This window comes from Bactrocera dorsalis, chromosome 4, assembly GCF_023373825.1.
Source record: "Bactrocera dorsalis isolate Fly_Bdor chromosome 4, ASM2337382v1, whole genome shotgun sequence".
In the NCBI taxonomy this organism is placed as follows: Eukaryota; Metazoa; Arthropoda; class Insecta; order Diptera; family Tephritidae; genus Bactrocera; species Bactrocera dorsalis.
Genome location: NC_064306.1, coordinates 74,399,792 through 74,421,635, shown reverse-complemented (window position 1 = coordinate 74,421,635; position 21,844 = coordinate 74,399,792). Strand labels below are relative to the sequence as shown.

At 36.7% G+C, this 21,844-nt stretch overlaps 4 protein-coding genes across 6 annotated transcripts; 3 read left to right on the top strand and 1 right to left on the bottom strand.

The window, feature by feature from the left end:
- Positions 1-515: 515 nt before the first annotated feature.
- LOC105228311 (histone H3.3A) lies at positions 516-3,247 on the top strand. The gene is made up of 3 exons (XM_011208102.4): positions 516-654; positions 2,441-2,744; positions 2,815-3,247. The coding sequence occupies exons 2-3, from the start codon at positions 2,463-2,465 to the stop codon at positions 2,941-2,943; spliced, it is 411 nt and encodes a 136-aa protein (XP_011206404.1). The 5' UTR covers positions 516-654; positions 2,441-2,462; the 3' UTR covers positions 2,944-3,247.
- On the top strand, positions 544-19,056 carry LOC105228313 (sulfite oxidase, mitochondrial). Of its 2 annotated transcripts, none has more exons than XM_011208104.4 (3): positions 544-654; positions 17,165-18,112; positions 18,176-19,056. In XM_011208104.4, the coding sequence occupies exons 2-3, from the start codon at positions 17,176-17,178 to the stop codon at positions 18,979-18,981; spliced, it is 1,743 nt and encodes a 580-aa protein (XP_011206406.1). In that variant the 5' UTR covers positions 544-654; positions 17,165-17,175; the 3' UTR covers positions 18,982-19,056. The 2 variants fall into 2 exon arrangements, with proteins under 2 accessions (XP_011206406.1, XP_011206407.1); XM_011208105.4 differs by lacking the exon at positions 544-654 and adding an exon at positions 16,652-17,068.
- Positions 10,169-11,303, top strand: LOC105228312 (L-xylulose reductase). The gene is made up of 3 exons (XM_011208103.4): positions 10,169-10,402; positions 10,491-10,743; positions 10,809-11,303. Exons 1-3 carry the CDS (start codon positions 10,351-10,353, stop codon positions 11,227-11,229), a joined length of 726 nt encoding a protein of 241 aa, XP_011206405.1. The 5' UTR covers positions 10,169-10,350; the 3' UTR covers positions 11,230-11,303.
- On the bottom strand, positions 11,286-21,758 carry LOC105228314 (AT-rich interactive domain-containing protein 4B). 2 transcript variants are annotated; one of them, XM_011208107.4, is made up of 6 exons: positions 21,384-21,758; positions 20,704-21,312; positions 19,592-20,642; positions 11,986-16,623; positions 11,693-11,836; positions 11,286-11,624 (listed from the first exon to the last, which is right to left on the bottom strand). In XM_011208107.4, the coding sequence occupies exons 1-6, from the start codon at positions 21,387-21,389 to the stop codon at positions 11,443-11,445; spliced, it is 6,630 nt and encodes a 2,209-aa protein (XP_011206409.2). In that variant the 5' UTR covers positions 21,390-21,758; the 3' UTR covers positions 11,286-11,442. The 2 variants fall into 2 exon arrangements, with proteins under 2 accessions (XP_011206409.2, XP_029406972.2); XM_029551112.2 differs by having other exon boundaries at positions 11,693-11,839; positions 21,384-21,754.
- Between the last annotated feature and the right edge of the window lie 86 nt (positions 21,759-21,844).

The following is a 21,844-nucleotide window of genomic DNA, read 5'->3' as shown; positions in this document are numbered from 1 at the left end:
ATATGTAAAGTAATCGTTTCCAAGTGAATGGCGCTCAGAGAACTTTCCTCACGGTAATATCATGTGAGATTTTATTTTTAGTGTAGATATCGCTTCATAACTTGTGGGGATTATTTTTGGTATAGTTATCACTTCCTATTTTGTAATATCCCCACAAACCGTGGGAAAGTAATCGCCACGATCAATTATATAAGGCGTGTCGATATCCCAAAACAACAATTTGGCAAAAATAGTTGAATGTTAAATATCAAAATCAGCTATTTTTTGCATTGTTTCTATGATTAAAAAAAATTTATAGATTTTAACCAATGGAAATACGTGTTTTGTACCCAAAACCATCAAACTATAAACAGAAAATTCATGAGAAAAACCAATGACAACATTTTCATTTTATGGATACAAATACGTCTTGTGTAAGAGGAAGCACGCTCCGTATCAACACAACCTTTTATAATTGAATCATGGTAGCCACGTAATAATTTTAAAAAGTAATCAGTTTTGGTGAAGAGACTTCGGCAACCCTGTATTTCAGAAGAGTAGATTCGACGAAATTCATTTGTAGTTCATTATTGGAGCAGACGGTGATTGAGTTACACTAGCTGTGAAAGTGTTTATAAACTTCCAAAAACTTATTAAAGCAGTAAATATATAAATGTAAGTAATTTCAGTTTACCTATTTATTTTATAAACCAACCTAGAGATTTAGCTTTGAGTGGTGTTAAAAGTTTTTCTATGAAAAAATAACTAGTGATAATGGCGTTTTGGATGTTGCATTGGTGTTACCACTTTCAAAATGGCCGCCATTGTAGTTCATAGTTTAGTTTTTAAATGTATAGTTCTTGAAACATTTATTATAATATAATGGGAAACTTTGTTGTAGTATTCTTGGATAAAATTAAATTGTTTATTTGTTTAGAGATAAAAACGAATTGTGTATAATATCTGCAAGAATACAAACAGTTTATTTTTTTTTTTTGGAAGTATGTATACATACTTTTTCTTCGATAATTCCGATTTTATACAGATGTGTATCCATCAGTCTAGTATGAGAGAGCTTGCTTGTGTATCCATACATATGTAGCTACGCGTGTATGTATGTACAGTATTTCGCGCTTAATTTATTTTATATACTCGTCTATTTAGCAGCTGCTATGAATGTAGATGTTTATTATTTGCAAAAGGACAATTTTGTATAAAATTCATAAATGACAAGTTTTGGCGGTAATTATACATAAATGATTCAAAAATTATGACCGTTAAATATAAACTATGTTTTACCCAAGAATTAAGTACAGTTAATGCTGGAACAATTCAAATTGCGGAATATTAATACTTTCGAGTCTGAGTAAGTAGCGTGGAAAACAAAAAGTCCGGACGTGCTAATAATTTTTTTTTTCAGAAATTGCACGTATGACTGGATAACCATTTAATTAGATAATTTGTATGTCTTCAGATCGCACCTATTATTGTATAAAAAACTACAAATGTTAATGCTAATAAATAACTTTTTATAGCACTAAATTTCAAAAAATAATATGCAATATTCGACTAATACTACGATTCATCCTGCTTTTCATCCTGATTAGAGTTTTATCATATTTTTCTTGATCTGGAGGAACTATCCGTACATACCCATTTTAGCCCCAGAGTGGAGTTTTATCATAAATGAAAAATTAAAATGTATTTGTATTGTGACAGCGATAAAACTGATTTTTTTTAAATTCGTTTTCCGAATAGTGAGTTGGCATTTCCTACTTTTTCAAGATCTCCACAAAATGTGTTGATTAATATTAAAATATATTGATATTTTGCATCGTTTTTGAAAATATATTTTCGTACTATATGGTTACCTACCACTCTCATTCGCTCGCACAACTCTGCAAGCATTGTACTGAATTATCACAGTTAGCCAAAAATTGTGTAAGTCTCAATAATTTTCTGCAAACCTCACATTTAATTGAACTATACCTTTGTTTAGAACATAAATTTTAAAAGATTTTTCGCTATAAAATTTTATGTGCATTGGCAAAATATTTGGATATGCATATGTATGTACATATGTATGTATGTATGTAGGTACACTGAAGATTTCAACAGCTGTCAAATAATCTTTACATATTTCAAAGCAACATTACTTATAATATGGTATGGTTTTTGTAATTTGGTCAACCCAATATTATGTTAAAAATATAATAAATGGATGTCTGAACCGCACCTTGCGCTCCCATTTACCACACCGACTCAAAAATGCCCAACACACTAATGAATTTCAGGACTCTGCTGGGCGCTATAGAATCAACGTGGTTATTTTTGGAAATAAAGGCGTCAAGGGCGTCTGCAAAACTGTTACTATTATAGTAATAATCAAGGCTAAAAGATTAACTATTATTATTTTAACACACAAATACGTTGATTTAAAACTTTTATAATTAATTTCCAGATAAAAAGAAGAAAAAAGAACAATGGCTCGTACTAAGCAAACTGCACGTAAATCTACCGGTGGAAAAGCACCACGCAAGCAACTTGCTACAAAGGCAGCTCGCAAATCCGCCCCCTCAACTGGCGGCGTAAAGAAACCTCACCGTTATCGCCCGGGAACAGTAGCCTTACGCGAAATTCGTCGTTATCAAAAATCCACTGAATTGCTTATTAGAAAATTGCCATTTCAGCGCTTGGTCCGAGAAATCGCTCAAGATTTCAAAACTGATTTGCGTTTCCAATCAGCTGCCATAGGTGCCTTACAGGTAAGTTTAACAAAAGTAAATTAAGTCTATCCAATTCAATTTTAAACATTTATTTATTTTGATCAAATAGGAAGCATCTGAGGCATATCTTGTCGGTCTTTTCGAAGACACTAACTTATGCGCAATTCATGCCAAACGCGTAACTATTATGCCGAAGGACATTCAATTGGCTCGTCGAATCAGAGGAGAGCGCGCTTAAGCTGCTATACACTTCATAATCAACTTATCAATTTTCTTAATTATATAATAAAAATTAATAAATATGTAATACACTTAAGATTTCCCCCAAAACTCCAATAACGGTATTCTGTTTGCTTGCAGTTATTGATTAAAAATACTTGTGTAGTATTTCTAACAAATAAGTATTATATAATTTCTTTATATGAATAAGTATGAAGATATTTTATGTTTTTGTGCACTATAGTCGTGTATTCTCGAAACACTATATGTGTTAATTCTTTTAATACAATAATACATTATACTCTCAATTTTCGTAAACGTTACCCATTTGATAAAATGATAATTTCACAACTTATCTAGGTATTTAACGGTAGTATCTCAACATCTAAAGAAGTAACCAATGGTAAAACTTAGTTTTCTATAAGATTACAAATTTATTACAGTTAAATTGTAGTTTGTATACAAAATATTCAAAAAAAAATAAAACGGTTTTAGTTACAAAGCCGCAAATTAGCAGTCTTATATTTCAACAATTTGCACTTCGACCGTCAATCGTCAAATAATTTTTTTTCATGCATTTAGTAATAGAAATGACGTGAGTTTTCCATCCCTTTACCATTGTATTAATATGTGGTGGAAGTCGAAAAATCGTTTGAAATTCAAAATTATTTGTTTCGTTCCATGGCACATGATCTAGTTTAGAAGGTGTTTCTGTTACCAGAGAAGATCGAAAAAAAGCTTGATTCTTGGATAGGGTGAGCAGTATTACCGTATAGAATTCCAGCTTTGCCAGAAAGATTGGAAAATTTGGCAAAAATCCGAATAATTTATTTCTAACTACAAAATTTCCTCACAATAAAATTGTTGCACACCTTTATATAAATATCGCACGTTACATGTGTCTAATGTTAAAATAATTTCCACTGCTTTTTTGATAACTACCGTCAGCAAAGAACCGAAGAGTTGGGCGTACTTTCAATATGAGATACACATCTCACTTTATAGACGTTCTTAACGAGATTTCTGTCAATGTAAAAGCATAAGTGTGTGTTGGTAGAAAAGATAGGATTTGTTACTTGTGGGTTTATACGGTACACCCAACTCTTTTTTTTTTACACGGTAGATACGTTCCTCAGAAATCCGTGTAAAAAAGAGGCGTTTCCTATAGTAAAATAGGGGATACGTTCCATGTCATCTGAAAACAGTGTAAGATGAAATTAAGAACTATATTTACTTCGAAAAGCCGTGTAAAAAATGTTGAAAACTATAAAATTTTAGATTTGCATAAAATTTGTATGTTCATATGGCATTTTATTGAGCATTAAAACTTAAAATATAGGTGAAAAATTGGTAGATTAAGCAAAAAACAAAAGGAGTCTGTTAATCCAGAACAGAAAAATTAGTATAGAAATAAGGAACAAATATTTACATAGCTACATATGTAATAGAATAGAATAGAATTAATCGAGGTATGCACTGCGACCTTGGGTCTATTGTGCCCTCTCCTAACTCACAGGAACTCACCAAGCCCCAACAAATCGATAAATTCTAGTATTTTGCTGGGAGCTAGTGAGTCGATGTGATCCCTATCCGGAAATGTAATTTCAAGGGCCTTAGACCTGCGTCTGCAGACTGCGATGCAATCGATCAGCAGGTGCTCCGGGGTTTCAGGTTCCCTGTCGCAAAACCGGCAGTTAGAGCAAGAGGCGAGTCCTAAGTTGAACAGGTGCCTTCTCAACTTGCAGTGGCCGGTGTAGAATGCGACCAAGAGCCTGAGTTTGATCCTTGGGAGGTTGATTATCGATTTAAACCTTTTGAGGTTGTACAACCCTATCAGCAACTTGACATGCCGCATACCATGCGCCCGTTGCCAATGACCTTCTCTGCCCTCTCTTTCTTCCTTACGGAGCAGCTCCTTTATCGTATGGGGGCCCACCCCGGTGAACGGTTCGGGCCCTACCATATTTGTGGAGGCTGCAGAGCGGGCTAGCTCGTCAGCCAGTTCATTTCCGGCTATGTCTCTATGACCAGGTACCCAAACTAGGTGCACCTGATTCAATTCCGCTAGGCTGTTTAGCCATTCTCTACACTCTTGCACTAGCAGCGATTTGATCTCGTAGGCCGAGATCGCTTTTAGTGCCGCTTGGCTATCGCTGAGTATGGTTATCCGCTCATTACGATAGCCGCGGTGGAGGTTTATCTCCGTACACCGACTTATGGCTAAGACTTCGGCCTGGAAGATACTGGGGAATCTGCCCATCGGTATGGATAACCTTGTGCGTGGGCCCGCGATCCCTGCACCAATACCTTCCGACGTCTTCGAGCCGTCGGTGTACCACTTCAGTGTACTGTCCCTCAGCAACAGCTCAAGAGTGGAGTTATTCCACTCGCTGGATTACTGCCACTTATCACCTCCATCCTCTGGGACGATATTATTTTTCCTTTACCGCATCCCTCTGCCGTTATTTGCAGAAGTGAATGCTTGGCTACTTGGCCGATCACTATGTGAAGCGGTGTGAGTTCCAGCAGGACCTCCAGCGCCGCTGTTGGGCAGGTTCGCATAGCGCCCGTCATGCAGGCCGTTGGAGCCTCGATAGTTTCATCACCACCGAGGCTTGTGCCGCCACAGAGGCCCAGGACACCGCTCCATATGTTACGATCGGTCGCACAATCTTGGTATACAACCATCTGACAATCCTTGGCTTGCAACCCCAGGATTTACCTGCCAGCCGATTGCACACCATTAGAGCCTTGTCGCCTTGACCATGGTTTGGTCCACATGCTGCTTCCACCGCAAAGTGGAATCCAGAGGTAGACCGAGATATTTAACATTGCTGGTCATCTCAATCACTCTACCCCCAAGTGTGAGGTTCCTAAGCCCGGGTAGGGATCTTCGCCTCGTAAACGGGACGATGGTAGTCTTCGAGGGGTTGATGCTCAGCTCAACTCCCCTGCACCACTCCTTTGCCAGATTTAGACCTCGTTGCACTAGGACACAGAGAGTGTCCTCGAACTTGCCTTTAGTTATGATCACTATATCGTCGGCATATCCTTGGCAGCGGATGCCGTTGTCGGTTAGCAGTGCTAACAGGTCATCCACGACAAGGCTCCATAGCAGGGGCGATAGTACACCACCCTGCGGACAGCCCCTTGTTGTGCCTAGGCGAATCTTTGTGCCCCCTGCAGTGGTCTCAGCAATCCTGGTACGGAGTACCGCCTCTATCCATCTACGCACCGGTGCTGCCACATTCCTACCTTCCAGTGCCATTGCCACACTTCTATGAGAAGTGTTGTCAAAAGCTCCTTCAATATCCAAAAAGGCGCATAGCAGGACTTCCCCTTTCTCCAGTGAACTCTCTATCTCGGAGGTCAACTGGTACAGAGCTGTGTTGGTTGATCTGCCAGCTCTGTATGCATGCTGAGCTGCATGCAGGGATGCGGTCCTCAGCGCCTTAGACCTTAAATGATGATCTATTATTTTCTCCATAGTTTTCAGTAGGAAGGAGGTTAGGCTAATTGGCCTGAAAGATTTGGCCAACGAGTAGTCCTTCCTTCCCACTTTCGGTATGAAGATTACCTCAGCTGTCCTCCATGATTCAGGGATGTAGGCAAGCGCCAGGCTCTCCCTCAGCAGCCTAATCAGGTGTGGCATCAGAATCTGCTCACCCTGCTGTAGAAGCGCTGGGAAGATGCCGTCCACTCCCGGAGACTTGAACCTTTCGAACGAGGCCACTGCCCACCTGATCGAGTCCGCAGTAAACAGTTGTTTAGCGATAGCCCAATCAGTGCGGGACGGTCTATGTTCGGTTGAGGGCAGACACCGATAAACCGGGACAGTCTCCGGAAAGTGAGCACGCATATGTAATTATTCGTCGCTACTTGATAATAAGCGCAATTGTTTGCGACGAACTGAACTAAAGTCGGTATCATCGCTGGAGATATCCATTTCAGCAATGTAAATGTCATGCGAACAAAATGTGTAGGTAAGAGTTATCGAATAAGGGGATTTCCCAGTTACTAGTAAGTATGTTCATTTCAGCAATGGTGCTAAGTATGGTAAAAACAAACATAATTAGAAGGCAGTGATTTTGAAACCGTAGTAGATTAACCTTGTAACTTCAAAACCGTGTAAAAAAAGAATTGGGTGCATTACTTTCGTTACTCCCCTTGTTTATAGAATCGCTTTTTCATATTTTTTTATTAAAAAAAAAAGACTTCCTTAAACGAATTTAGCTTATGAATCTGCAACAAACAGGATTTAAAAGCCGTTAAATTGTCATTACAATTCATGCTTAATTGGTGTTAGAAAGAAAGTAATAAATTATAATGGAATTTCACACTTTCCCAAGCAATAAATGTTTAATTATTGGACGAAGAGAAAAGTTGGAATCCGGGTGTCCGTCTGTCCATGCAAGCTGTAACTTGAGTAAAAATAGATATCTCGATGAAACTTGGTATGTGGGTCCCTTAGTACAATAAAATTACGTGTTCCTAGATGGGCGTAATCGGACCACTGCCACGCCCACAAAATCTATTAGCCAAAAACCTATAAAGTGCCATAAGATTTGGTACAGGGTATCGCAGTAGCAAGGGACATCTGTGGGCAAACATTTTTTAAAAAGTGGGCATGGCCCCGCCCTCTAATAAGTTCAATGTACATATCTCCCAAACCACTAAAGCTTCAAGAACCAAATTTGCTTAGCGTAAATATTATTGATTACTAAAAGCCCGATAAAGCAATAATTTAATGCCCCCACATATTGGTGAAATCACAAATGTTACATTCTTCTCATATTTCCATACCACCATACAAAACCACGCCTGCTTCCCATATAACAAGTTTTAAATTACATTTGATTCTTTCAATTTCCAGTGTACAAATCAAGAAGTAATTAATATAATGGGATAAAAATTTGTACTAATATTTATTTTAAGGTATGCCACCTTATTACAAAAAATTTCCCAAATCTAACCAAAACTGTTCAAGCTCCTAGGCTATGTGATATTTAATTAAAAATCAGCGATACATTTTTCCTGGCAATAGTATCTCTGTGTATCAAAAATGTGTTGAATGGAGTCAATACTTCTCTGAATCCTAATATAAAGGTTTTCGAACTTCCAGGTGACTTTATACTACATATGTATATCGGCCAATATTTGAGTTATCTCAAATAACTTACAAACTTACAAAACGTGTTTATATTACTCATATCAATGAATCTTTGTGCCTAAAAAAAATGAAATTGGGCGTAAACTAACTAACTTATATCAGGATTTTCGAAAATCCGAATGACTACTTCATGTGATTGGTGATTGTATGTAAGGTACCTTAATGAAAAGTAGGGAACATTTTTCAGTAGTTAATTGATAAAATCGGGTCAAAGCAACAGCTACTTATATACTACAAGCATTGATTTTCGTTTTTCTAACAAACTTTATGCCGAATATGTCTAGTATATGAATTATATACATATACATGTACTAGTACTGCTTGGATTTCAATCCAGTGGTTGACACTTTACACCTTAAGGTGTTTATCTGGCTTTGGTTCCTGCAAGTTTCAAGAGTATATTATAAAATGTTCGGTTGTTTGGTATTACGGTTTATAACTGTGTTCCAATGGGATTGACTAGAGTATCAAAAATTCTTAACTGCTAACATACATTTGTAGTTAAACATTAATGAATTTATTTAGGAAAAGTATTCATAGAAAATGGATAAAAAGAACTATTTTATTTATACATAATTTTAAACTATTTCAGTCAGTTATTATGTACAAATCTATAGAAAGGTGAAAAATTTGTTAAGCTCGTGTTGATCTCGAAACAAACTACAATTTAGAAACATTAAAATATAGTACGTCTTTCGAACATAAAGAGTCGATATAATCTAATATTTCTAGGATTAAAATTAGAAAATTTAAGTTAGGTAGTTTGAAAGGATTTAATTGATCATGAAAGTGGTTTCTTATGCTAATGTCCTTTTTTATAATTATTCACTTTTTAGTAAGCAATAACTAAATTAAATTGTTTTGATTTCTCGCTTAAAAATGTTTAGGTCACTCTCTTTATTTTATGTTATTTACAATCTATATATTTACAATATATTCGTATTCAGTTATCACTCAAAAACGCATTTGCATTGTTGGATTCTTCAAAAAAAAAATTTTTTGCTTCATAAAAACTAAACAATACAAAAGAAAAGGAAGATAAAATCGAACAGGGGCCTATTCTGTAACTCGATTCGAAAAAAAATTTACTCGAATTCGGATTTTCAAGCCAATTTTCGGATAAAATATTCGATAGCTTTTGAGTTGTAGAAAGCAAAAACGAAAATCGTACGTATTTATTCTGGCACAGGGTATTACAACTTTCGCATAATTATAAATTAGATCCGAATTTCGAATAGAATACATTTGCGAATCGAGTTACAGAATAGGGCCCCAGTCCTTCGCCTAGGTCTTATGTTCCCAACATAATTTTCGACAAACAACTTTTCATTTTAACCCTCTATAACTCAAAACCTCCAAATTAACTATTTTTAGTGGAATCGGTTAGTTTTATGGGAAAAATATACAGAAATTATTTTTTTTTTTTTACTTTTTATTTATAACACATATAACACAAAAAAAGGGAGTGTAGCTTACAGGAAACAATGAGTAACAGTGATAAAGAAAGTGGGCAAAATTATGAGTAAAATGGAAATCCTTCAGGACAAATGAAAGTTCTTGAAACAATTATTGTTTTTGGTATAGCATAAAGCTAACCCGCACTTTTCACACACCGTGTGAGTGAACCCGGCACATTTCGGGAACTTGCATCGGATTTTTTTTTCCGCCCATTGAGGCCAGTGCCCGACTTTCACTGAAGAAAAAGCTTCATTGGAAAAAAGTAACGGCACTTAGTTTGTTTTGCTTATGCTTGATTAGAGGAATGGAGTGTAGACTACATTCTACATTGCTTGACAAGACGAAAAAAATTACTACGAGTAGAATTTAGGAAGGTGAAACGGTTTGTTGCCTGTGGTCTACCATACGTTATAGAGGGTTAAGAGAGAACACTGAACATTTTATGATGCATACGTGTTTTCAGTTGAAAACGTATGAACGATAATGTATGCGTTTGTAATGGAAAATATATTTATGTATATAATAATTTACGTACTAGTGAAAGTAGTCAATAAAAATAATTATTTAGCTTTGATCTTGATACATATGTGTGTTAGAGCTTTGTTTGATAAGGTTTTCTATTTTGTTTTGAAGCTTTTAATTTAAAGCTTCTGTGCATTAATATTAACTGCAAATCATCCAAATGTAGTGTTTAAAGTACTGCTGATCATTATTCACATCTTGGACATACATATCTGCGTAAATTATAATTGTTATCTCAGAGTGGACTAAACTAGAATTTTTGTGAATACATTAGCAATGTTGGCAAGTTTGGAAAGCAAAGTCATCGTAGTAACAGGAGCTGGTCAAGGTATGCGTTCAATTTCTTTTGTATAAATGGTGAACTTTTTTAACTAATAGAACATATATTTTTATATACATACAATGTACGTGTACAGGGATTGGTAGAGCTTTATGCCAGCATTTGGCAGCAGCAGGTGCTAAAGTGATTGCGCTTTCAAAGTCGGTGGAAAAATTAGAGGAGCTTAAGGATATATGTTCAACTGTGGAAACCATACCAGTAGATCTTAGAAATTGGCAAAATACACGGGATATTCTATCGAAACTCCCACAAATTGATGGTTTGGTGAACAATGCTGGCGTAGCAATTATCAAACCTTTCACTGAATTGACAGAACAGGATTTTGATGAGTATAATATACATATGTGTTTATGATGTAAACTTTTTAATTTTTATATTGACATTTCTCGTAAAGCACATTTGATATTAACATCAAGGCAGTTTTCAACGTTACCCAAACACTTTTGCCGAAGCTCAAAAAAGGATCGAGTGTAGTGATGACATCCTCATTAGCTGCATCTCGATCATTTCACGGTCATGCTGTATATAGTGCTACTAAGGCTGCTGTCGACTCCTTGACACGTTCATTAGCCTTAGAGCTTGGACCCAAGCAAATACGAGTAAATTCCGTTAATCCTACAGTAGTTCTAACACAAATGGGACGTGAAAATTGGAGTGAGGAAGAAAAATCGGGTCCGCTATTAGCACATATACCTCTAAATCGCTTTTGCGAGGTGCAAGAAGTAGTCGATGGAATAGTCTACTTGTTAAGTAGTAACTCAAGTTTTGTAAATGGACATCAGTTAAACTTAGAGGGAGGTTATTCGGTGTCTTAAAATGGATTTATAAAAACGAAATCTCGAATTTTTTAACAAGTAAAAATTTCGTCTGATTTATATTTAAAGAGAAACATTGTTTTATTTCTGCAAAATAGAATTAAAGAGTTTAGTTTTATAAAAAACTAAACATTACTTATAAATATACATATACATATGTATAACTCAATTTAATTGTAGAATTCTTCACATTCTGTATTTGTGTAAAACATATTAAGAAATTTTAACTTGTTGATTTTGCACTTGTTGCTTCTTTTCTCTTTCCCGTCGTCGTAATTTTTTACGTCTTCGATCAATACTCGCGAGGTCGATTTTGATTGCATTATAGGTTTTCCGCAATTCCTGAATTTGTTTTAATAAAATTGCTATGCACTGGTCAGACCCTAGACTCGGATCTGTAGAGGGAAAAATCAATTAAAATAAAATCTTTCTGACAACACTAATATATTCATGTTAATTATACCTAAGTGTACCAAGAAGTTATAGGGACAAGATCGAATTCCAACTGATGTTTGTGGCTGTTGTAGTTGAAACTGTTGTTGGAAATGATGTCGGGATTCAAGAATGCGGTGCGATGTACCATCAGAGTTTTCGTCGCTATCGGAACCTGCTATAAATTTGAAAGCCTTTTTATAACGTTGTATTTAATTATTCGCTATAATACATATAGTCTCACATATATGTGTATGTACATACATATATACTTGTGTAAACTACTACTATAATATATATGTATATTTCACAAATGTAACTAACCTGGAATCTTTTTCATACATGCCATTTGTCTTCGACGTTTGGTATGGTGGTCTGATATAATGATCATTTCTGATTGTTTTCTGGGCCGCCGACGTTTTCTAGGGGATATTTCGTTCTCCATATCAACTTGTTTTTTTACATCCTCACTGCTGTCATCGTGGCTTGCTGAATCATTTGGGGAATTATTCATATTAGCAAGCAAAGCACCTGGCTCCGTGACACCTAAAACCTTAATATTGCTATCCAACAGTAAAGTGCTTTCTGTAGCTAATTGTGTTCCCGAAGGTTCCTCTTTTCCTCCAAAAGCAGGTGTTGGACTGCCAGGAATTGTTTCCTCGCAAAGAAGGTTTATAGACTCATTATTGGTATCAACACCAAAATTAGAAGCTAATTCATCAGCACATAAACTAGCTTCAACTTTTTTACAGCTAAATCGTTCAATCTCAATATTTGTGTGTGAAGTGTCGTGAATAGGTTTTACACCGTCCTCAGGTCGGAGCTCTGTACGCATATCCAAATAAAATCCTGAATTAGCTGATGTACCTGCGACTGATGGACAGGTTACTGTTGATGGCGGAGTAATTTTCAAATCATTTGATGCATCAATATATACACCCGAGTCTTGAATATTAATCTTACTCTCTAAATTTGTATCTATAGTCAAAGTTTCTTCGGATGACACGATTAAATTTGAAGGTATGAGTGTTTTAGATACAGGGGCTTTATGAGCCACATTTGTGGTCGTATGAATTTTTGAAATAGGACTTTGAACTGCTGCTTCAGCTGCTGCCTGTGCTGCGGCTTTTACTGAGGGCACCGCTCCAGAAGCTACAACAACCGAAACTGGAATATCTGGAACCGAAATCGGTACAACATCTGTTGATCTTTGAGTTTGTTGCTTAGAACTTTCAATCAGAGGTGATGGCGCAACAGTTTCAAAAGACTTAACACTATAACTATCTCTTAAATTAGTGTTTTCATTAGACCTTGTTTCATTATTAGCACTATTTTCAATGCCCACAGATAGGCTGCCTTCTTGCTTTCGCTTGTCTTTCTTTTGTACTTCCTGATTTCCAAATTGTGGCTCTTTCTGTTCGTTTGTCATATCAGCTACAACATGTAAGACCGTTGATATTTTGTTTGCTGAAGTTACAACTATAGGGGCCGAAATGGTTGGAAACGGAACTGATGCACTGAGACATTGTGGTCGACTTGTATGTGGAGTTTGGGGGATTTGAGAATCAGCTCTTATATGCGGTGAAATGTTATCTGGTACTACTTTACTGACAGCAACATCTGTTTTATGTGACAATATACTTATTTTTGTCTCACCAATATGCTGTGAATCGTTGGGACTTTTAAGAATATCACACATGTCTTCAGCCACGTCTTCTATAACAAGACGACGTTCCGAATCCGTACTATCCATCGAATCCTCTGAAAATGTGTTTGGTGTAGTTGTAACTGAAAGCCCACTGACTGGCGTTTTCCGTTGAATGGCACATTCAAGTTTCTGTATTGTTTCCGTTAAGTCATTGTTTTTTACTGTAATCGACTCTAGTATTCCCAACTTCGGTTCAGGGCTTGTAAGAGGAATGGGTTTATTTATTGAGCCAGTTATTATGGGTAGTTTTTCTAAACTTAAATTACTACCGAAGCTCATGGGAGAACCGGCTAAATCTATGTTAATGTTTAATGGTTCATTTGAAGCAGAATCATTTCCAAGTATCAACTCTGCTGTATTTTTTACAACCGTAAAATCATCCTTCGAAGATCCGCTATCTTCTCCTTTCTCATTTTTAGGCTCAATTTTATATTTATCTTCCTCTTTTTTTTGACTTATAGCTTTTAAAAGTTTATCTGCGATGGATGTCGGTCTATTCTCGTACTTAGCAGGCTCTAAATCGAATGCGTCTGATGTTGCAGAAAGCATTTTCTTAGCATTCTCGAATTCAAACTTATTGTCCTTCGATTCGCTTAATGATGTAAATCCTTCGCTCGTGCTCAATTCAAAAACATTGCTCAAATCTTTTCGAGTCTCTATAAATGGACTGCCAATAACTGTCTTAATGGGCACTGTCGGTAACGGACTACTTAATGTTGAAACGTTTTCTTGTTGGCTTTTAGAAGGTGTCATCAAATTCTCAATATCATTTTGTTTCGGTGACGCCAAATTTGGAGGCGTACCAGTGACTTCCTGTAAAGAGGACAGCTTTGGTTTTTGAAAAGCATCAGTAAGGGCTCTGGTTGTTTCCTGTACTGTTTGCGCTAACTCCTCATTTAAGGCGTTTATGTTTACATTGAAATTTGGTGAAGTTCTCAATGTATCGAATGATGTATTATTCAGTGTATCTATTTTCTGTGTAATCGAGTTACTACAAAGACTGATTTGCTGATTTTCTGATAATGGATTCAGAGTCATTAAGTTCGTTTGACTATCTAATGTACTTTTCGTTACGACTGAAATAGTAGAAGCAATTTTATTGATTTTTCCATCTGACATAACATTTAATTTTCCCTCAGTTTTAAGTAACTTAGGTTTATCTACTACAGTTTCCTTCATTGGCGAGCCTTTTTTTTTGCGATTTACTAAAACGGTCATTGGGTTTGGAGGTGGTTGTTGCTTTTCGTTAACCGAAATTTGTGAAATTACACTTTTTTGAGTTGATTTTCGAGAAATTCCAGATACATTACATGCACTTGTTATACCCGTGGTCAAGGACGAAATATTTGCGCTGGTAGTTTGTAACTTTCGTAATTCAAATTCAAAGGGTTCCGGATCTTTGAACTCATAAATATCAGGTGATGTCGCTTTCGGAGCAATAGATATTAACTTTGCGTCTTTATTAGGCATCACATATATTGAAGAAGTCGAAGATCCTCCACTAATATCTAGTTTGCTCATGTCTGGTAATGAACGAGAAGATGAAGATGCTGATGCGGATGACGATGAAGATGATGAGGATGGAGAACAAGCTGCTGACGGTTCACCTTTATTTAACTCTTTCACCAGAGGTTCTATACTTTTTTTTGATTGGCTTTCTATATTATCTGTGACTCCTTTTCTGATAATGTCTGTCTTTTTACAACAACCAGATTCTATCTTCTTATTAGAGCATACTGGCTTTTCTACAATTAGGGATGAATACTTGCTACTACATATGGTGCTTTCAAATCTGGGCTGGATATTTGAAGTATTCTTTTGAATTAATTCAGTTTGTACGGATTTTTGTTTACTATCTTCTTTATCAATATCCGATTTGCATAAGGCAGCGTCGCTAATATCCGCCTCTAAGCCTTCCTCTTTTTTTACTTCCGGTTTGGTTTTAAGAATCTCCTGAAGTTTTTCTGCGAGTGAATCCTGTATTATTTTTTCTACAACTTTTGGTACACGTTCCACTGCAGGGTTTCCACATGAAAGTTTTTCAAAAGCTTGTTGTTTTCCTGCTTTTATTTTTTGCTGAAACCTTTTTGTCATGTTTTCAAGGGTTGTCGTTTTGCCTGATGATTGTGAGTCATCATCACAAAATGATTCCGTCTCTGAAGACATATCCGTAGACGATTTCACATTATCATCTTTTTGATCTTGTTTCACTTCTTGTTTAATGGCGATCACCTCAGCATTTGATTCCACCATTGCTTTGCTTTTAGAAGAACAAACATCTTTAACATCTATTACGCTCTCTACTTTAATCGGTTGTGTCACTTTTGACAACGATTCGTCGTTTCGCACATATGATGGCGAAGGTGATTTTAAGCCCCTTAGTTCAGATCGAATTTGATTAAGGTCATAATTACGACCCTTAGTGGAGTTACTATTTGTTCCTATAATAATCGAAGTATCATCCTCGTCATCGTCAACATCTGTATCCGAGTTGATACTCTTGTTTGCCACTTTACCACTTAAAGACCCTGACTTGTACTCAATTTCTTTACTACCACGCGTTGGACGTCTTACCGGTTCATCGGAGTCCGTGTCAGATTCACTTTGCAAAGAAACATCAGAAACGTTTGCAGATGTACGTCGTGTAGTATTAACCATTGAACGAATTGGTCTTCTTTTTAGACCAGATGTAGCAGGTGATTTTGTTCGGCTGGAGTTAGATGCCACTGATGAAGGTGTAGTGGAACGCGGCGGGAGAGAGTCACTTCGACCACGCCCACGTTTTGATGATACTGACAACTTTGTTGATATTGGTGTGTTGCCTATTATATTTACCATCGAATTTGGAGGACCTGACGGATTCAAAGAAGAAACCGAAGGTGGCTTTGAAGGATTCTCCTTTTGCTTCTCTATCCCACTTGCATTTGACATACGCCCTTTCTGTTTTGAGCCTTTAGTTATGTTTTCAGCAATACGTTCTCTCGGTACCCACTCATCATAACGATTGTTCCAACCGGTGTAATGAACCAAGTACATCGGTGAACCCCGTTGTACAGATATTTCGATAACTTTTGCTTCATAAGTCACCTTTTTCTCATGATAATAAACTTTAAGTTTGTCTCCTACCTCAACAATAAAATCGCCGGTATCTACCTTCTCAATAGTGTCATCTTTTTTTCGTTTGTTTCGCTTGTCGTCACTTTGAGGGGTTTGCTTTTTTTGACTTTTATCTTTTTTACTTCCAGCACTTGTACCTGCAATATGGGTATCAATCATATATTATATACGGACAACATTAAAGAAATAATATGGAATACGAAATTTGTATGTGTGTGTTTAAATGTGCACACATGAGTGAACATTTTTTCTTAAGGTTTAGCAATGAAGGTATATGAATCCACGTTAAACTGTACATCCATATGATAATATGATAATTTATGAATGATAGCTTTACAGATTAAAATAAAGTACAACTGCTTAACAGTTGCAGTATGAAATTTCCCAAACAAACATTGGACATTTAAGACAAACAATTTGCTTGATCTTTCTATCATAAAGTTCAAGACTAACACAAGGTCAAAGATAATAGTTTGTATACAGATATTAGTGTGTACAAACTTTGATGATAAGAAATAAATTTCATTTTTATGTGAAGGCTGTGCTGAAAACGACGACATATTTGGGAACTCAATAACACATGTATTAGTGAATGAAAATTATTTATAGAATTAAGTTCATTATGTTTAATTGCACCACAAGTAGTGATAATATATTTAGTTGCTGTGTTTATTTCAGATCGAGATAATATGATAGGCATACGGTCTCTAAAGTTAACACCGCGAAATAATCATGTGATATGCACATCAGCTTTCTTCCTTCGATTAGGATGCGCAGAGTACATACCCAACTATCATGCACAACATCGTTTTTCACACATTCCCAATAAACAGAATATTAATCCCAAACAAACAATTTTCTACGCATTTTTAGCACTTGGAGGTGTAATCGGCGGTTTTGCCCTGTATGAACACAAATATAAACTATTTCGAGTGAAATTGGACGGAATTCACATTGATGAAATCTCAAGCACAGAATCAAAAGAAGAACAACCAAACTGGCATATGAATGCACGATCTGATTTGCCAACATATAATATGGATGAAGTACAAGATCATTGTAATATTGAAAAGCGTATTTGGGTAACTTATGGAATTGGTGTATATGACATAACAGACTTCATTGCCAAACATCCAGGTGGTGATAATATTATGTTGGGAGCGGGCAGTGCAATTGACCCATTTTGGGCTATTTATCAGCAACATAATAACAAAGAAATTTTAACCCTTCTGGAGTTTTATCGTATTGGAAACTTAAGTCCAGACGATACGATAAGCACAGATGATATGGGTTCCCCATGGGCTAATGAGCCCAAACGTCATCCAGTGCTTAGACCAGCATCAACTAGGCCATTCAACGGAGAGCCGCCATTAAAGCTTCTCGTACAAAACTTTATTACCCCAAATGAATTTTTTTATGTTAGAAATCATTTACCAGTTCCTTTTATTGAGGTCAATAAATATGAACTTGAAATTGCTATAGAAACGACAAAATCGGGAACGAAGGAACAAATCAAAACATTGACTTTGCAAGATATCAAAGGATTGCCAAAATACACAGTTACTGCAGCCATAATGTGCGGTGGTAACCGCCGCTCTGAAATGACAAAGGTTAAATCTGTTAAAGGTCAGAATGAAAATTATTCCAATAATTATTAATGTCCCATTTAATTTAAAAGTTGCATTTCAGGCCTTTCTTGGAATGCAGGCGCAGTGGGTAATGCAACATGGTCAGGAGCTCGCCTACGAGACCTTCTTTTGGAAATGGGGGTTAAACCAAATGAAAACTTGCATGTTGTTTTAGAAGGAGCCGACCTCGATCCTACTTCGCATCCTTATGGCGCATCTATTCCACTTTCCAAAGCATTGGATGAACGTGGGGATGTTATACTTGCATATGAAATGAATGGTAAAACTCTAAGTCGTGACCACGGATACCCTTTGCGATGCATTGTACCCGGAAATGTAGGAGCGCGTAATGTCAAATGGTTAACTCGTATCGCAGTCTCTGAAGCTGAATCTAACTCACATTGGCAGCAGAGTGATTATAAAGGATTCAGTCCAAGTACGGACTGGGATACAGTTGATTTTACGAAATCTCCAGCCATACAGGCAATGCCAGTCACGTCTGCAATATGTAGCCCCTCAGAAGGCGAAGTACTCAAAATACCAGCTGACGGATATCTAACTATACACGGCTATGCGTGGTCAGGTGGAGGTCGCCGCATTGTACGGGTTGATTTGACCGCTGATCAAGGCAAAACTTGGCATGTTGCAAAAATTCAACAGGAGGATCAGCCTGATGGCCGTCATTACGGTTGGTCTCTATGGACTGGTCGAATCAAAATGGAAACCACATCTACTGGAGAAGTGGAAATTTGGGCTAAAGCGGTCGATTCTGCATACAATGTTCAACCAGAAACCTTTGAAAATATATGGAACTTACGTGGTGTACTTGCAAATGCTTATCATCGCATAAAGATCAAAATCATATAATTATAAATGAAGAAACCGCATATATATATAAACAAAATAAATATTAATAAATTAGCGCAGTAACTATGCACTCAGCATCATTATTGAAAATTACTGTTGAGATTGTACAGTTGTGGCCACCGTACCTCAAATATTTTCAAGTTCGATTTCAGTCTTCATAGCGAGAATGAATTTTATTTTTCCATAAAACCTTTGCCTTTCTGCCACGCACATTGAAGTTTTTATGTAGATAAAGAACTACTGATGAACTAAAAGCTTTGAGGAGCCGCTAAAAATATATTCTTCAACTTTCCTTGAATATTCCTGAAATATGTTAATTAGCGATGGTGTCGTTTCTATTCCTAATTATTTTGATAGCCCTAACTCAGCCATGAAAATCCCAAGGAGTTGGGAAAATATATCTATAATAGTGAATGTGCCACGATTGCTCTTGTTATGTTTGAAAGCATATTCGAGCTGCGAAAGAACCTCTTATTTCTTTGTCACCATGTATACAACTAAACATATACTTTGTACCTCGTGTGCCCGGAACCTCTTATGTTAATTGGATTTGAAACAGTGTAAGTAAATTATTGATACCTATGTGTGATCGTTGGGTACCTTCACATACCTGGGGGTGAAGAGTCCCTTATATGTAAAGTTGGGGCGGCAGGAACATCCTTTAGAGATGGTGCCTTATCCTTCTCCTCACATCGTGGAGTCTCTGCCGACGTCCTAATTTTTGAAAGCGGCACATCGCAATCATCTCTCGATTTTTCTTCATACTTTTCCACAAGACCTTTAACTTTTCCCACTACAGTTTTTCTCTTATTCTTGGCATTGTCCAGACTGGATTCGCTTGTATTTTCTGATTCTTCCGTCACAGAAGGAGTTACAACCGTAATTACATTAGCGGTTGTTGTTACAACTGACGATGCTGCAATATTTTGGCCACTAGAGGCAGATGACGATGATGAAAACGATGACGCAGCTATAGTGTTACTTGCAGGTTTGTTCAATGACTCTTTACTGCTGTCAATTGGCTTTGGGGAAGCAACAGAGTTTGCTCGAACTAAACTACGGCCCTTACTTCGGTTAGAATTACGAGGTGTCATAAGCATTGAGCATCCAAGTTTACGATGAAATTCACCATATGGTTGCAGAAATTTTTTATACGCTTGCTTAACTAGATTTGTTACACTAACTGTTACTGACGTAAAACCTAAGCGTACCGCTATAGATTTCCATTGATTTTTTGCGGTAACACGGTTGTAACCACCACATTTCTGTACTGCTCGAAATAGACGATATAAATCAACGTCCCGATTTTGAATTGATGGTACTTTATTTAATGGTGTTCCACGATCATCCATATATTTATACAATTGAGCCACAAAACGATCTTTTTCCTCCCGTGGTTCATCATCTGACGAATCGGATTCCAATTCACCATCACCCTCACTGGATGAATTATTTAGTCCAAATAAAGATTCGCGATCCCAATGGGGAGGTAATGCTCCACTATCTAAATATTGAAGGGCAGCTTGTACTGCTTGACCATCTTGTTTAGCTGCCGCTTCACGAGTAAATTCGGTTGTCTCTTTCTTTGGAACCGTATAATATCGACCATCTTTAAATGATCTTACCAAATATTCATCCTTAACTCTAATCCGTACATTTGCCTAAAAAGTATTACATTTTCGAATCTAAAAAGAATGTAGGTATATAATTATAAATAATTACCTGAGCTGTAGGAGCTAATATAAGTCCTGGGAACCACTTCTCTTTATCTTTCTTCTTTGTTTCCATTTCCACGCATACAACATTTCCTATGTGTTCCTCCTTTTCGTTGACAACTTCTTTCGCATCGCTTTCATCTTCTTCATCGGAACTATCATCGTTCAATTGACCACGTCTGCGTCCCCGACGACCTCCTACAACAGGATTTCCGAAGTGCTCTGGATGAGTTAATGGTAGCTGGTCCAAAGTTTCACTCTCATTGAAATGGCGGCCACTTTTGAGACATAAAGCTGTGCGGCGTAATGTCGTTATATCTCCATCATCAAAAACCACCGTATATTGCGAACAATCTTGAATTTTAGTAACTGTGCATTCTACCAAATCTTTACGATCAGGATGACGAACTTCAACAGTAGCACCGACGCGCAGTTGACCAGGCGCAACTTTTATTAAGTCGTCTGGCACAATTCCCGATCCTAGTCCTTGCTTATAAGCCACTTTTACTTTTATATTACGAACCACCTTGCTAACTTTAGCTTCACAAAAGGCTCCTTTGTATTTGGCACTTACCTCCGTACCAACCGGTAGGGATGGCGGATCTGTGTCCACTTGCTGTGAGAAGCAATGTTTTAATTACATATAGACATGCAGAGCAACAGATCCGACTGTTTAAAAATACTTACTTGCATTTTCTGAAGAAAATAACGCTCAAAACTTAAGTTATCGCTTACAAACGCCACTTTTGCGAACAATTTTTAAGCATTTCTAAAACGAACCAAAAATGCACCAAACTCACTGCACAGACAACCTCTACACTAATATAAGAAATGCTGCAAACTTCAGGATAATTTCATATCTCAACGTATCGATTTCTTCAGTTTTTTGTTATACTATCTTTTTAAAACATCATTTACCTGAAATGTTTCATTAACCTTTAGTAAAATTGCAAAATTTAACGCGTTTATTTTAAGCAATTAATTCACAATACAAATCATTATCACCAGATACGTTGTTGTGAAAATATACTGAATTTCCAAAAGCTAAAAAGCAATTAAATTATACAAGGCGACCTCTGGCGTAAAGCGATTAGCATTAAGGATGATGTTTTAAGTATTATGAAAATATAAATATTAGTGTAGATAAT